General features: G+C 45.4%; 1 protein-coding gene across 4 annotated transcripts in view; it reads right to left on the reverse strand.

Annotated features, from left to right (window-relative positions):
* The window catches only part of FBXW7 (F-box and WD repeat domain containing 7), a 1850919-nt gene that overhangs the window by 135812 nt on the left and 1697902 nt on the right, over positions 1-17205 (reverse strand). For all 4 annotated transcript variants that reach the window (XM_044062041.1, XM_044062042.1, XM_044062043.1 and 1 more), the window contains one exon: positions 13027-13150. In XM_044062041.1, the coding sequence (XP_043917976.1) occupies positions 13027-13150 (124 nt within the window). The remainder of the gene's footprint in view (positions 1-13026; positions 13151-17205) is intronic.

Raw genomic sequence — 17205 nt, forward strand, 5'->3', positions numbered from 1 at the left:
GGAATCTGAAAAATCCTGTTGCTGCCATTGGAACTGTTCTCGCATGGCATGCAAGGTTTCCCCAAAGGAGAATTCTTCTGGTGGGGAAGCAGCTGGAATGGATTCTTCAGCATCAGAATCTTCAAAATTGGAGAAGGGAGCCTCTGGCTGGTCAGTTATGTCTGATTCATCAGCAGATTCATCAGAGGACACTGGCTCAGGGGGCTCTGCCCTAGGTCTCTTCTCTGGGGGCTGAGAGGCCCTATCTGGGTGAGATTGAGATCCTCTGATTAGAGAAATTAAATCTTCTGCCAAAGTAAGCATTTGGGAACTAGAAGAGGGCCTGGATGTGGGGGGTTTAACAGGCACTGTTTTAGTAGTCTTGGCTGCTTTAGCCCTGGCGAAGGCCTTAATGGACATGGCTGCTGGAGGCCTAGCAGCACCACGTGCTGGGGTAGAAACATCCAAGGGGATGGTGTCTGATAAGTCAACCACCGTAGTGGGTAAAATTTCTGAGGTCGATTCAAGAGTTGTAGCAGGGGCCTCAGTTGTAGGAATAGGTTCAGCTGTACTTAGATCAGTTTTCTCGGTTTCGGCCGAAACGGAGACACTCGCGGTTTGCTTAACCATGGTTTCGGCCGAAACCGCGGACCGCGAGTGTCGGTCTTTATCTTTGTGTTTTTTGGTAGATTGGGTAGTCGGAGGATCCGACGGCATAATGTACGCAAAATCAGAACCGAAAAACTGTTCTGCAAACTCCGACCGGCGCCTAAGCGTTGTCGGTTGAAAGAAGCACAGGCCGAACAGGCTGCTACGTCGTGGGCTGGGCCTAAACAAGGTAGACAGTAAGAGTGGAAATCTTTATGAGGTATTTGTTTCCCACAGGTTAAACAATTGTTAACTTTTTCTGACATCGGCTGAGGCAAGAAAGAGTCCCCAACGAGGTACTTAGCTTTAGAAGTCTTGGTAGTATTCGGTAGAAGTAATCTCTGGATCCGACCGACCGGCACTTGCGAACAGCTTCTGCTTGGCGCCAGCGGCAAGAAAGACTGAGGAAAATGGCGTCGGCTGATGCTTTTATACCCGAAGACCAACAGAGATGACGTCGGGTGGAGTGCGACATCAGCCGAAGCCGGACCCGGACTTTGGAATCCGGCCGACTGAAGGGCTGCCTGACGACAGGACAACCCAGTTGTTATGACTGCAGATGCATCCATGAAGGACATCCAGGACTACAACAGTGAATACACTTGAATATCTACATTTATGGTAAGTGTACACAACTGTACTATGTTCTTCATGTTTCACTGCTGCAGTTATTAAATTTGGGTAGATTCCCAAAGCTAAGGTTGGGAGGAGGAATTTAAATAGAATTAGGACCAGCTATAAGGCCCTGCAAGACTGCAGTGGCAAAACCAGCCCTGGATTTAGAAAAAAATGGTAAATGATAATGCTTGTTGGTAAATGATAATGCTTGGTGAAAGTAAGTACAGAACTCCAGGTAGCAGCTTCTAGGATATCCCTAGTAGGGACGCCCATGAGAAAGGCTGTAGAGGTAGATGTGGCCCTGGTTGAATGGGGTCTGATGCCCTGTGGTATAGGTTTTCCATGGTGCTTATAGCAGAAATAAATGCAGTGCCCCCTCCATTTTGAAATGGTTTGTTTTGAAATAGCTTTCCCCTTTGTCCCTGCAGCAAATACCACCAGCAGTTGTTCAAATTTCCTTTGAGGTTTAGTCGTGTCCAAGTAGAATCTAAGCTGTCTGTGCACATCCAAAGAGTGCAGTATCCGTTCCCCTTTGTTTTGTGGGTTAGGAAAGAAGGTAGGCAAATGAATGGATTGATTAAGAGCCACACTGGATACCACCTTGGGCATGAAGGAGGGACTGGTTCTGAGGAACACCCTGCCCGCATGAAAGATGATGAAAGGTTCCACTGCCATAAGTGCCTGTAATTCAGATATCCTTCTTGCAAATGTGATTGCTAAAAGAAAAGCTGTTTTCCAGGAAAGAAATTTTAAATCTGCAGTAGCAGCTGGCTCGAAAGGAGGAAGAGTGAGTTTCTCCAAGACAAAGTTAAGATACCAGGCTGGAGTTGGAGCTCTCCTGGGTGGCCTTAAATTTTTGGCCCCTCTGAGGAAAGTACAGTTGTGTACCTACCATAAATGTAGATGTTCGAGTGTATTCACTGTTGCAGTCATTACAATTGGGTTATCCTGTTGGCAGGCTACCCGCAGTCGGCCTGAATTCCAAAGTCTAGGTCCGGCGTCGGTTGCTGTCGCCTCTTCCCTGACATCAGTGCGCCAGGGGTATAAAAGATGCAGCAGACGCCATTTTCTTCAGTTTTTCTTGCCCCAGATGTCAGGTGCCCCAAAATTGGTAGGCTAATTTATACCAATAAGCATGCATGCACATAAAACAGCTTTTCCTTCATCTACAAGCAAATACACCACATAGGTTGTATAGGATAGAGAAGTACAGATAAATTCCAGCAAAGAAAAAGGGGGCATGGAGGGAGGGTAACGTGGACTGCAACAGTGAATACACTCTTAACATCTACATTTATGGTAGGTACACAACTGTACGTGTTTCACTGTTGCAGTCATTACAATTGGGTTGAATGCCAAAGCTAAGGTTGGGAGGCTGGAGCTAAATAGGATTAGGAGAGGCTATAAGGCCCTGCAGAACTGGAGTGGCAAAGCCTGCCCTGGATTTTGAGTAGAGAGGTAAATGGTAGTGCTTTGTAAAGGTATGCACTGAACTCTAGGTTGCAGCCTCTAAGATGTCTTTGGTTGGTACTCCTCTGAGAAAGGCTGCTGAAGTGGCTGCTGCTCTGGTCAAGTGTGGCCTAATGTCCCTAGGCACTGATCTGCCATGCTGTGAATAGCAGAAACGAATGCAATGGCCTATCCACTTAGAAATAGTCTGTTTACAGATAGGCTTTCCTTGTGATGCTGCAACATATGCCACTAGGAGTTGATCAGTCTTTCTGAAAGCTTTAGTTCTGTCCCAGTAGAAGCGTAGCTATCTGTGAATGTCCAAGAAATGCAGAATTCTCTCACCCTTATTCTGTGGGTTTGGATAAAAAGTAGGCAAATGAATTGTTTGGTTAAGGGCCACACTGGACACTACCTTAGGCATAAATGTAGGGTTTGTCCTCAGCGAAACCCTGTCTGGATGGAAAATGATAAACGGTTCCACAGCCATGAGTGCCTGTAACTCTGAGACTCTTCTAGCGGAGGTTATTGCTAGGAGCAGAGATGTTTTCAAGGATAAGAATTTTATGTCAGCTGCAGAGGCTGGCTCAAACGGAGGTAGTGTGAGTTTTTCCAAGACATAGTTGAGGCCCCTTGCAGGTACTGGTGCTCTCCTTGGGGGTCTTAAGTTTTTGGCCCCTCTGAGGTACTGCCTTAGTAAGGGGTGTGAAAAAATAGGTGGTTCTATACTGTAATGAGCTGAAATGGCAGAAGCATGAATTTTAATTTATGAAAAAGAAAGGCCTTTATCCAGCATCTCAGTTAAGTATTGTAAAATCTGAGGAATATTTGGAACAATCGTGTCAATACCTTGTGCTTGGTTCCAAGCACAGAATCTCTTCCATTTGTCTGCATAAGATTTTCTGGTGCTAGGCCTCCTGGCCTCCAAAATAACATCCATCACTGCTTTAGAGAGAGGTGTGTCTTTAGAGGCTATATTATCTGCCATGCCGCCAGGTTTAAGGTTTTGAGTTGGCTGTGCAGTATCTGACTGTCTTGTTGGGTCAATAATTGAGGCATTTGAGTGTTTCTCCAAAAGAATAATCCACAGGAGGAGAGGCTGAAGGAATAGATTCTTCAGCATCAGAATCCTCATAGGGAGGAATAGAGTAATCTTGTTCAGAGGAGGAATCGGAGGAAATGGAAACCTGGTCTGAAGATTCATATTCTAACTCTTGCCTAGGCCTCTTTTCAGGAGGGGGATGTGAACCCCTGATCAAAGTAATAAAGTCTACGGCCATTTTAAGCATCTGTTTTTTAGGCATGGAGGCCTGTCCAGGTGAATGCTGCAATTGTTTCTTTGTCTTTAGAGCTGCTTTAGTCTTTACCTTTATAGCTGAAGTAGGCTTCACATATAACTGTGTAGGCCTGAAAACACCCTCAGAAGCCGAAGCCTGCTCAGCGGCTCCGGACCCATCTGAGGGTATGATTTCTGAGTGTCCAATACCTTGAGTTTCCAGAGGCCCAGTTGGCTCCATGTGGGAGTCAGTAGTGGCCTATAGCTCTGAGGTAGCGGGAGTCAGGGGCTGCGAAAGTGCCTCACTGAGAACCGGCGAAAGGCCTAGAAGAAGCCTCGTCGTCGGTTGTGGATCTCGGATGCCTGTCCTTTTCTTTTTCTTTTTGTTTTTTGTAAACTCCCGTGGTCGGCTGATCTGACGGCATTATATAATTAAATCTTCTGCCTAAGTAATGAAATGCAAAATCGTACTGACGCTTAATAGTGCGTTGGTTAAATCTGGCACAAAACCAACAACTAGTAATGTTATGGTCAGGGCCTAGGCAAGGAATACACTAAAAGTGAAAATCCTTATGAGGTATTTGCTTCCCACAAGAAATATAATTATTAACTTTTTCTGACATCGGTCTGGAGCAAGAAAAAAAGGTTCCCCAATGGGGTACTTAGCTTTAATGAAGACTTTGGATCTGAAATTCGAATTTGAAAACTTCAGGAGTCGGCAGACCGGCACTTGCGAACTGCTTTTGCTTCGGGCACCGCGCGGCAAGAAAGACTGAAGAAAATGGCGCCGGCTGCATCTTTTATACCCCTGGCGCACTGACGTCAGGGAAGAGGCGACAGCAAACGACGCCGGACCTAGACTTTGGAATTCAGGCCGACTGCGGGCAGCCTGCCAGCAGAATAACCCAACTGTAATGACTGCAACAGTGAAACACGATGAACATCTGCTTGAGCAGTGGGTGAGACAAGAGGGGAGGCTCTGTGCTATAATGAGCTGAAATGGCGGCGGCATGAATTTTGATGGAGGAAAAAGACAAGCCCTTATGAAGCATCTCAATCAAATATTGTAGAATCTGAGGTAAATTGGGCACTGCTGCATTTATTCCTTGAGACTGGTTTCAGGCACAGAATCTTTTCCATTTTGCAGCATAAGATTCTCTAGTACTAGGCTTCCTTGCCTCTAAAATGATATCCAACACTGATTTACTGAGGGACGGTAAAGGAGAGATTAGGTAATTAGCCAGGCTGCTAGGTTCAGGGTTTGCAGCTGAGGGTGCAGAATCTGGTTCTCCTGCTGAGACAACACGGAAGGAGTCTGAGGCAGGTCCCATGGAGCCAAGCGTGATACACTGCGCAAGAGTGGTTACCAGTGATGGCGAGGCCAGTACGGTCAATTAAAATTGTCCTTGGCTTGTTCTGTTTGATCTTTAGTAGTACCCTGGAGAGCAGAGGCAGAGGAGGAAAGGCATAAACTGATAGGTTTTTCCAGCTGAAGGACAGAACATCCACTTTCCAAGCTTGTTTGTGGGGAACCCTTGTGCAAAATGTGTCCATTTGATGGTTCTGGGGGAGGCAAACAGGTCTATATCTGAGCTCTCCCATTTGCTTGTCAACATGCTGAAAACCTTTGGTTCCAGTTTCCACTCGTGTGGGGCCATGAGGTTTCTGCTTAGTCCATCTGCCAGTGTATTTAGTTTTCCTGGCAGGAATTGAGCTTGTAGATTCACTTGGTAGCACAAGGCTGTGTTCCACAATGCCATAGCTAGTCTGCAGAGGGGGTTAGAATGTGTACCCCCCTGCTTGTTTATGCACCACATGACAGTGGTGTTGTCCGTCTTTACCATTAGTTGTCCTGGAAGAATGTGGTCCTGAAGGCTGTCAGCACATTCTGTACAGCTAACATTTCCTTTTGATTTATGTGCAGGTGCATTTGACTTGGGTTCCATTTGCCCTGAATGCACTTCCCTGCCAGGTGAGCCCCCCCCCCCCATACATAGTCTGATGCGTCTGTTAAGATTTGGCCGGCAGGCTGTAATGTGAATGGTAGTCCCCTATTTTGGTGGCAGGCCTCTGCCCACCAAAGGAACTCTAGGCGTAGGCAAGGTATGACAGGAATACTTGCTTCTAGATCCTGTGAATGTTGATACCATTGTAGTTTCCTCATATGCAGCCTTGCATATGGAATTAGAATAATGCAGGAGGCCATGAACCGCAAAGGCTTGCAGTATTTGCCTTGCAGATAAGCTGGGTTTTTGTGGCCACTTGTCTGAAGTAAGTAGTCAAATTAATCAGTTTCTCTGGCGTGAGGAAAGCCATCTGGGAAGTTGTATTCAAGCTTGTTCCCAGGAATATAAATTGTTGACAGGGTATCAGGTGGGATTTCTTTTCGTTTATGGTGAACCCCAGACAAGTCAGTACCCTCTGAACAAAGGCCAGATGATTCAAAAGAATGTCCTTGCTTTCTGCCTGAATTAGACAATTGTCCAGGTATGGGTATATTTGAATATTTCTTTGCCTGCAAAATGCAATGACTGGAGCTAGGCACTTTGTGAATACCCTGGGCGCAGCAGATAAGCCAAAGGGCAGTGCAAAGAACTGATAGTGCATGTAGCCTGCTTTGAAGCTTAGGTATCTTCTGCAAGATTCCCTGATAGGGATGTGCAGGTATGCTTCTTTTAAGTCTAGTGTTGCCAACCATGCATCCTTGCCTAGCATAGGAAGCAGCTGGTGAAGAGTCACCATTTTGAATTTTGGAATCACCAGAAAGGTGTTTAGAATAGAAAGGTCCAGGATAGGACGCCATGTATTGCCTTTTCTGGGTACCAGGAAAAGTCTCGAACAAAAACCTTGTCCCCTTTTCCTCTTCTGGTACCAACTGAATAGTCCCCACGTTTAAGAGAGACAGTACTTGATTTTGGGCCTCTGCCCACTGATTTGGGGGTAGATCTGGCCACCCGCTTGGTATTGGTGACATGTGGAAATGAAATCTGTATCCTTGGGACACTACATTTAAAACCCATTTGTCCTGGGTAATGAGTTCCCAGTTTTTGGCCTGCAGACCAATCTTTCTGCCTAAAGGAACATTCAGTTGGGAAGTGCTTGTAAGTTTTAAAAGCAAGTCATTGAGACAGTTTTCCATAGGGTGGAGTCTTACTACTCCCAGGTTTGGGTGCAGAAACCCCCCACTGCCTACTCTTGTGTGCACCTTGGGACTGAAACCTGGGATTTCTGCTGTGTCTGGGTTTGGCTTGAGAAGACCTGGAAGGGGCTGGAAAGGACCAATTTTTAGAGGGCTAGTGCCTACTAAATCTAGGAGGCTGAACTTGTAAGAAATCTTTAACAGTTTGCATAGATTAAGCTTGATCTTCCATCTTTTTAAGAACTTCCTCAGCCTTGTTGCCAAACAGGCGGTCCTGATTTAAGGGCGCATCCAACAATTTAGCTTTAACATGATCAGGCAAAGATTGCTCCTTAAGCCAAGCATGCCTTCTGAGCACAGACCCAGTAACAGCAGCCCTGCAAGAGGCCTCTAATGAATCAAATACACATTGCAAAGTATGTTTTCCAACCTGTTCAGCAGAATGTATTAAATCCTGTAATTCTTTATTTTCAGCACAGTCAGGAATTAACATAATTTTCTGTTTAAACAATCCAATAACATGTTGTTGATACTTCAACATATGAAGCTGGCAATTTAAAGCCCTAATGGCCACGGTTGCAGAAGTGCAAACTTTCTTACCCCATCTATCCAGCGCCCTGGAGTCTCTATCAGAGGGGGTAGGATTTTTAGCAGTAGAAGCCTTAATGCCCTTGGGTCCCTGTGAAATAGTCTCTGGATCTGCAATAGGATTTTTAAAAAGGAACTTGTGAGAATCAGGAACCCTGAAATATCTGTCAGGTTTTCTGGGAGCAGGAGGTAAAGAATCAGGGGCCAAACTAGATTCTGAGAAGGCATCATCAACAATGTCTAGTACAGGAGGTATAGCTAAAGGCCTATGCTGATGCAGGAGTAAGAAATCCCTAAGCTTCTTTTTTGAATCAGAAAAATCCTGACTTTCCCAGTGAAAATGCTCCCTTAGAGTATGTAAGGTTTCACCAAAAGAAAAATCCTCTGGAGGGGAAGCAGAGGGAATAGAGTCCTCTGCATCAGAATCCTCATAAGCAGATAAGGGCATATCCAGATCATCAGAAGAATCAGAAAAATCAGAATCCTGGTCAGAAGATTCATAAACAACTTCAGTCCTAGGCCTCTTAAAAGGGGGAGGATGGCTTCCCCTGATTAGAATTATAAGATCTTCAGCCATTCTTATTTGTTTTTTAGGCATAGAGGCCTGAGCATGCACCCTGGTCGTCGGTTTCTTAGGCATGGCTCGAGATTTTGGCCTAAATGAAGAAGGAGGTGTCTGTTTAATATGCAAGTCCGAAAGCCTGAATACATCCTCAGAAGCCAGTGCCTGCACAGTGGCTCCAGACCCATCCAAGGTAGAGACATTCGCAGGTTCCACAGCTGAAGCATCTTGCGGCATACCAGACTCTGCATGGGTCTCAGTAGAGGCCTGCGAGTCAGAAGTAGCGGGTATCAGGGGCTGCAAAAGTGCCTCAATGAGTACCGGCGAACTGGCGACTGGCTTAGGAGAAGCGTCGTCAGCAGTTCTGGACCTCGGCGGCCTGTCCCTGTCTTTATCTTTGCATTTTTTTCAGAATCCTGGTAGTTGGATGGCTTACCGACGACATTTCTGGATAATTAAACCGAGAACGGAAATATTTAGAAGCGAAAATATACCGACGACGGACAGTGTACTGATTAAATAAAGCACAAAACCGACAGCAAGGCACGTCGTGGTCAGGGCCTAGGCAAGGAATACAGTACGAATGAAAATCTTGAGGTATTTGCTTTCCACAAGTAATGCAATTATTAACTTTTACATAGTTAAGGAGCAAGAAAAAGTTTCCCCAACGGGGTACTTATCTTTAGTTGAAGACTTCGGTTCTGAAACTCCATAACGAAAATTTCAGGTGTCGGACGACCGGCACTTGCTCGGGCACTGCACGGCAAGAAAGACTGATGTAATGGTGTTGGCTGCATGTTTTATACCCCTGATGACCTGATGTCATGGAAGAAGGGACAGCAACCGACGCTGGACCCAAGACTTTGTTAATCAGGCCAAATGAGGACTACTGCAAGCAGATAACACAAATGTAATGACTGCAACAGTGAAACACAAAGAAGCAGCGGGTGGCAAAAGCAAATGGATGGGAACCCAGCCTTTACTCAGATGCTTGATTTTAAACCAGAGTTAGAAGAGACTGAGGGTAACTGGAATACCAGACAGATCAGCAATCTCACAGAGAAGTTAAACACTTTTCGGTGAAGCTATGCACTGTACAAGCACTAGGTCTGAGGCTGGGGTGATGATGTGCAAATTTGGGCAAGGTTTGTGGTGTCCCTGTGCTATTTAAAGAAGTAGTTCTCAGCCAAAAAGGCCTTCCTATAACAATGGTGAGCAATAAAGAATTCAGTGTAGCTCATGCAAAACTAACCATCATGAATAAAGCTCAAACAGAAAATATGGAATGTTCAGTCTACTACAGGTATTTGCTTACCACAAGAGCACCTAGCCAGTAATACCAGTCAGAGCTGCAAAAAAGATTTTGTTTTTCCCTACAACAGCAACAAAATGACACAGAGATGCTTATTTAGCCACCAGTTCTAGTATACAAGTATGGAGGAAAGAAATGGAGCCGGCATAAGGAATGAGGCTTAGATGATGGAAGAAAAAAGCAGCTACCTCTTTCTCAGCAGAAAACTAACAGCAGAGAAAAAATGGATGTTTAGGACAGTGAAATTCACAGTGGTAGCTGGTGGCATAAAATATGGGCTAGTCAATGTGGAATCCAAAAGGACAGAAGACTGACAGAGGACGACTGTGGTGTGGCATTTTGAATGGAGAGTTAGGCTATCTAGGTGAGTCATAATGGTGACTCCCTACAGCTGTAAGGAAGAATTGTTAGCACTGGGGGTAAAATAGCTACCTCATTCTTTTCTGAACTTTGTTTTTCATTAAGATGTATGGATAACATGTATGTACACAAAGTTAATTATGAACTACTATTTAAAATTGTTAAAAAATATTTCATTTGTGAACTCAATGCATTACTCTACTAATGTCATAAAGAGAAGTGAATTTTGTGAAAAGTATTACAGAAGGGCAAAAAGCTAATTATATGAATGGTTTTATTGCCAAAAGAATAACACACTCACTAAAAGAACAAGTTAATTAAAAACAGGTTTTGCCTGCAATCCAAAAAACCTGCAAAATAGCATACAGTTCCTAAAAGTATACAGTCTGCCTTCTTTTGGTTAACTGCTTACCAAAAGCACCACTTAAGTTCATAGGTGTGTACTAGGATAATGGCCCTGGAGCCTTTACATGCCTAGCTCATAGGATTACCCTGGCATCGTGCCACCCGACCTTATTTCTTAGTGCCTCTGTCAAGTAGAGCCACTGGAGTGATCCCCGGGGTGAATTTTCTATTTCCCATCCACTCATCAAGATTTCTCTTGAAGAGGGCCAGTGAGGAGCTCCTCTTGACGTGTATGGGAAGTCTATTCCATAGCATGGGCAGTCTCTGGATTATGAACCTGTCCCTCCAGCTTGTTCCGTTGATTGTGGTAATGAGGTTGAGGTCAATGAAGACGCGGCATTGCATAGCTATGCATATCACACTCGTCGGGCTAATGGGGCGATAGGTCCCAGGGTCTGTAGTCGCTCCTCCTTTGTGGAGAGGGATGACTGTAGCAGTGCACTATTCGACAGCGACAAAGCCTTAGGTGAGGCTGTGATTGAACAGGGCACACAGGTGAGGTGACAGTTCACTCTGTAGTTCATGTAGAACACAGCCAGAGATATTGTCAGGTCCCATAGAAGCTGTATTCGTGGCTTGGACAGTGCTGTTTTAACCTGTGCAGCAGTAATACTGGGTGTCTGGCAATCTACTGGTATTGTGACTGGTCCTTTGGTGGGGGAGAGAGGGGTAAAGTTGGCACTGAATCTGTCAGCCAATGTACTGGCAATATCTGTTGGCTTGGTATAGAAGGTGCTATTGTGCAATAGCTCAAAGCAAATCTGGGTATTGCTGTGGAGATTCTTTACATAACAATAGAAGGCCTTGTGGTTGTCTTTACATAACATTAGAAGGCCTTGTGGTTGTCTTTACATAACACTAGAAGGCCTTGTGGTTGTCTTTACATAACACTAGAAGGCCTTGTGGTTGTCTTTACTATCTGCTGAAATTCTGTTTTCATAGCTAGCTTTAGGGGATTTGATGAGGGATCTCAACTTTTTGTTGAGGCTAAGGGGAGTTTTTCCAGTCTTGGGACTTCACCTTATTCCACATCAGTTTCCTCCTTCTGTTGCAGAGTTTGTTTATGGCAGGGGACCATCAGGTTGGCTTCCTTTTTTTGGAGGAAAGCATCTTGGTTCTATTGGGTATGGTGAGATCTATGCATTTGTGTACCTGTTCGTACAGGGCATTACTGTACGATTCGGCTGTCATGCAGCTGTTCTCCAATTGCATGGGTGACGTGAAGTTAGCCACCTCTGTTTTTAGGAGCCCAAAGTTAGCTTTGGAGAAGTTTTTCATGGTGGTTGCTTTTGCGAGGGTGGGGGGGAGAGATGTGGATTTCCAAGGTGATTAGTTTGTGGTCAGATCTAACCAGGGAGGAGTTGACTACTGGTGTAGAACAACGGTTGCACATGTTAGTAATGACCAGATCAAGGATGCTGGTACCTCTAGTGGGGGTAAGAACAAGCTGGTCTAAGTGTATTGGTATACGAGTAGTTTTCCCAGTTAATGGAGGGGTAGCTGAAGTCGCCCTGTATGAGAGTGTTAGGCTGGACCCTAACATTCTCCAGTGTGCTTAGGAACGTGGAATGCGAGTTTTGGGACATGGTTGGGGACCTACATTAGGCTATGACCTGAATCGCTGTCTTACCAATGTTAGCTGCACCTGAAGTATCTCTGATGCGTTATGTTGGGCTACCAGTCTGGAGGTGTGAGCATCCTTTATGAATATGGAAACACCACTTCCTTTGGAGCTTTGGTCCAAGTTCTGGGGCCAAAAGGTGTGGAATGAGTTATAGCCTGGTAGTGCAAGGGTGCTTTCTGCTGTCTTGAACCAGGTCTCTGTTACAGCACAAATGTTGATATTCTCCGTTTTAAGGAGTGCTTTGAGCAAGTGCATTTTGAGATTTAGACTTCTAGCGTTGAACAGCATGACCCTCAGATTGCATTTGTTTGTAGCTGTTATGGTAGTAATTTGGTCTTTGGAACACCGCCTAAAAAAGACACTATAGAGGTGGCAAGAGCCTTGGCCAGTATCCGGAAGCCCAGGGGTAACAGATGCAGGCCATCTCTGGCAAAGCATCAAGGTCTGTCAATCATGTCATTCCAGGCAGACAGATACTGGATCACCTTAAAATGACACCAGAAATTTAGCCAATTGTTGAAACAAATCATTTTCTGCTTGCAGTGTGGTATCATTCTGGGTGATGGTAGAAGGTTGCTCAGGGCTAGGGTCATACCCACCTGGGCTACATAATCCGAGAGCTCCTCCATGTCTCTCTTCATGTAGTCCAGGGAGGTACGTCTCAGGTCATTCACACACCACAAATACTACAATCTCTACTTTTAAATGCTGATTTTGATGTGCACTTTTAATCCTAATAAAGTAGGTATAGTGCTGAGATGCCAGATTTCTGAAAAGGTGATATTTTATATGCATACTGGAGCAATGGCTGTTACTTCGGAGATGATGGAACATGCTGTCGTTTTTGTAATTCCAGAAAACGTGTAAGATAGGAGTAGATAAGCACACAGTACACCTACTTAGCAGAACAGAGTTAGAGTACAGTAACAGCTTAATGACCAACTCACTGCACTCTGATCTCTTCTTTAACTTTAGTACAAAATGAAGCCTAAAAAGTCCGTCATTGGTGTAAGGTCTATTTTAACTTGGCAGCAATCTTAAAGTAAGAAATGAAAGGAAAACTTACCTTCTTCTTTACACTTCTCCCTCCACAGAAGGTTGTCTTCAGCTAAGATTCTCCAGTAGCGGCATGTCTGTGCTGCTTGCAGCAGGTCCTTGGGTTCCAGGAATGACAACACGTACAATGCCAGCTAAAAATAAAATATCTAAATTACTTAAAACAGCTCCAGTATCAAAGAATACTGTAAAATGCAGTCTTAAAAATTAAGTTTATTCAATTACACTAAAGATTCACTTAAATGAGAAGTTATGTACCTACCATAACGTTCCATGTTAGTTGTCTTCTCTCGCCTTCTTTCTTGCTTGATGGGTTCGGAGCCGATCCTCGGCTCCGACTCGGCACTTTGCCAAGCTCGAGAGTCACTTTTACTAGCTCGAGGCAGCCCCATATCCCATGATGCAAGGCGGTAAGTACCCAGATCTCGTTTGGTACCTATAGGTAATAACACCTAGCACAAAAAACTTCCCAGAAGGAAAGAAAGGCAAAAGCCTAAAGGATGGGCTATAAGGTAGACCAGAAATAGCTGGTCTTAAGAAGCATTCTTCCATACAGGGAGAAAAAAGGTCTGTCCAGGCCAGGGGGCAGGAGGGAGGGTCGCAAGAAAGAAGGCGAGAGAAGACAACTAACATGGAACGTTATGGTAGGTACATAACTTCTCAATGTTAAGTTGTCAATCTCGCCTTCATTCTTGCTTGATGGGACCGCGTCCCTAGCACCTCTATCCTGGGTGGCTCAATGAAACAGACTCTTGAGAACTGTAGAGCCAAAACTGGCTCTATCCCTGGAGGCCAAATCCAATTTGTAATGAGAAACAAAGGTTTGAGGAGTGGCCCAAGTGGCTGCTGCACAAATAGCGTCTAATGGAAGTCTAGCCTGAAAAGCTGTAGAAGTGGCTAAGCTTCTGGTTGAATGCGCCTTAGGTTTTGAGCACAGCTGTTTTCCCCTGAGCTGATAGATTTCGGAGATGGTGGAAGAAAGCCATCTAGATAAGGTCACTTTGGAGACAGGAAGGCCTTTCTTGTTTTCAGCATAAGAAAGAAAGAGCTGATCGGATTTCCTGAATTGTTTTGTTCTGTCCAAATAATATCTGAGTTGGCGGTGAACATCAAGATAATGTAACTTTTGTTCCGATCTGTTTGAGTAATTAGGGAAAAATAAAGGGAGGTCAATAGATTGGTTCAAATTATTTTTCGAGGCCACCTTAGGCAAAAAGGTTGGATTAGTTCTCAAGGATACCCTGTCTTTGTGGAAGACCAAATAAGGGGGACGAACAGAGAGAGCATGAAGTTCTGACACTCTCCTTGCCAAGGTAATAGCAACAAGGAAGAGTGTTTTCCATGAAAGAAATTTCAGGGAACATGAAGCAGCTGGCTCGAAGGGAGGAAGAATTAAGGATGTCAGCACTAGATTTAGGTCCCATTGAGGAGGAGGACTCCTGACTGGAGGTTTCAGGAGAAAAATTCCTTTTAGAAAGGCTCTACAAAGCCTGTGGGACATAATGTTGTGAGATCTGCAAACCCGACATGAAAATTCGAGATAGCAGCCAACTGAACTTTGACCATGGAAGATGAAGAGCCCGAGTGAAAGATTTCCGCTAAGAAATCCAAAACTGCTTGAACAGGGGCAGTAAAGGGATCTATATTTTTAGCTTTTGCCCAACAAGAGAAGCGTTTCCACTTGCTGGTATAAATCCTTCTAGTAGAGGATTTAAGGGAAGCCACTATGATATCCCTAACAGGATTAGAGATCATAGGAAGCCTGGCTAAGGAAGGAAGTGGAGCAACCAAGCTGTGAGGTTGAGAGAAGGAATAGACCGATGCAGCTGACCCGATTGGTGAATCAGAAGGTCTGGCACTGGGTCCAGATGCCACGGCTGCACCAATAGGTGATGATGGAGGAACGGAAACCAAATTTGTCGAGGCCAATAGGGAGCAATGAGAATCATTTTGGCTCTCAAAACGGTGGCTTTCTGGAGTACTTGTGGAATCAACGGAAAGTGAGGAAAGGCATAAAGAAGTCCCTGGGGCCAATCCTGGGTTAGAGCGTCTCTGGGGGGATGGCCTGGCAGTGGGAAGAGAGAAAAGAAGTCTGGGCATTTGCTGTTTTGGGGAGTAGCAAAAAGATCGCAACATGGGCGGCCCCATTCTAGAAAAATCTCCTCCACTACAGATTGTTTGAGAGACCACTCGTGAGGCATGAGAATAGCTCTGCTCAATCTGTCCACTAGAATGTTGGTTTTCCCAGGGATATGCGTTGCTACCAGAAACCGATGAGAGGAGATCGCCCATTGCCAAAGTCTGAGAGCTTTTCAACACAAGGGGTAGGACTTGGTTCCGCCCTGTATGTTGATATACCATACTACAGACATGTTGTCTGTGTGAACTGCAATTGTTCCCAAGGGAAGAAAGTCGTTGAGGGCTTGCAACGTTAAAAGCACTGCTCTCATCTCTAGGACATTTATGTGCAGGTGGTATTCGAACGGTTGCCACGTCCCATGAACCATCCTGCCCTGATAATGACCCCCCCACCCGATCAGGGAGGCGTCCGTAGTGACTGTGGCTACCGGGGCCGGGGATACAAAGGGTCTGCCCTGATGAATCTGGGGAGAAGAAATCCACCATGATAGATGATTCTTGCAAATTTGTGTCACCAGGATTTGGTGATGCATGGGAAGTTGTTGGTAAGACCACTGGGTGAACAACATCCATTGAAGAAGTCGCATGTAGAAGCGGGCCAGGGGAAGAAGGGTAATGGCCGCAGCCATGAGGCCCAACACCTTCAGAACCATTCTGGCTTGCACCTTTTTGCAGGCAAGGATGATCCTCACGTGACTTTGGATATCTGAGATTCTTTGGTCTGTGAGGGTTGCTGACATCCGAACAGTGTTTAAGTTTGCGCCTATGAAAGTAATAGACTGGCAGGGCAATAAGGAGGATTTTTCGTAGTTGATCGAAATTCCTAATTGAGTGCAGAGATTTAGGGTGTAATCCCTGGCTTGAAGAAGTTGATGCCTGGTGGTGGCTGAAAGGAGCCAGTCGTCGAGATACGGAAACACCTGAAAACCTTGACGTCTCAGGTGAGCCGTGACCACTGCCATACATTTGGTGAACACTCTGGGGGCTGTAGTGAGACCAAAGGGCAGGGCTCTGAATTGAAAATGACTGGACCCCAGCCGGCGGAGAAACCTTCTGGAGCGTCTGTGAATTTTTATGTGATAGTACGCGTCCTGAAGGTCTATTGAGCACATCCAGTTGTCCTTTTCTAGGAAGGGCAAAATTGATTGAAGTGTGACCATTCGAAATCTTGTCTTTCTCACAGACTTGTTGAGTCTGCTGAGATCCAATATTGGTCTCCAGTCTCCCGTCTTTTTGGGGACCAAAAAGAATCTTGAGTAGATTCCGGGCTCTGAATGGTCTGTTGTAACTGGCTGAATGGCCCTTTTTTGTAGAAGCTTTGATACTTCTAACTTTGCAATTTCCCTTAGACCGAGTGGCACATCTGGAAGGGAATTTTTGTGAGTGAAAGGACTTTCCTCGAAAGGACTCTTGTAACCCTCGGATATGATCGACTGTACCCATCTGTCTTGAGAGAGGGAATGCCAGGCTTCTGGGTACAGTGATAGTCTTCCCCCCGACTGCCTCCAAGGATGGACAGTCGGGCAACATCTCAGGGATGCTGGAAGGGCTTGTCAGAGAGAGGCTCTCTGCTTCCCTGGTTTTGTGGATCCCCTCTGCCTCTAGAGCGGCGTCTGTTATTATTACCCCCTCTGCCTCTAGGGGTAAACTGACCACGTGCGTCTGGCGTGACTCCCTGGGATTTACAGAACCACATTTTTCCGCCCTTCTGACCTTTGGGGTAAGGTCTAGAGTGGGTAGAAAAACGGACCCCTATGGCAGAAAGAGTCTTGCCGTCCTGCTCACACCTGGTCAATATATCCTTCACTTGAGGGCCAAACAATGCTGACCCATCAAAGGGAGAATTCGTGAAGGATGCCTTAAAGGGATCTGCAAAATTACAGAGCCGCATCCAGGCTTGACGTCTAAGAGCCACTCCTGTACCCGCGGCTCTACTCGCTCCATCTGCTGCATATGAGATCAGTCGCATGGAGGAGTTAGCTATAGAATTAAGGATTCCTAGCTGAGAAGCAATCTTTTCTTGAGCCCCTGAAGCCGTAGGATCCTGCAC

This window comes from Protopterus annectens, chromosome 2.part1 (assembly GCF_019279795.1).
Source record: "Protopterus annectens isolate FY-2018-M chromosome 2.part1, PAN1.0, whole genome shotgun sequence".
NCBI classification, from domain to species: Eukaryota; Metazoa; Chordata; order Ceratodontiformes; family Protopteridae; genus Protopterus; species Protopterus annectens.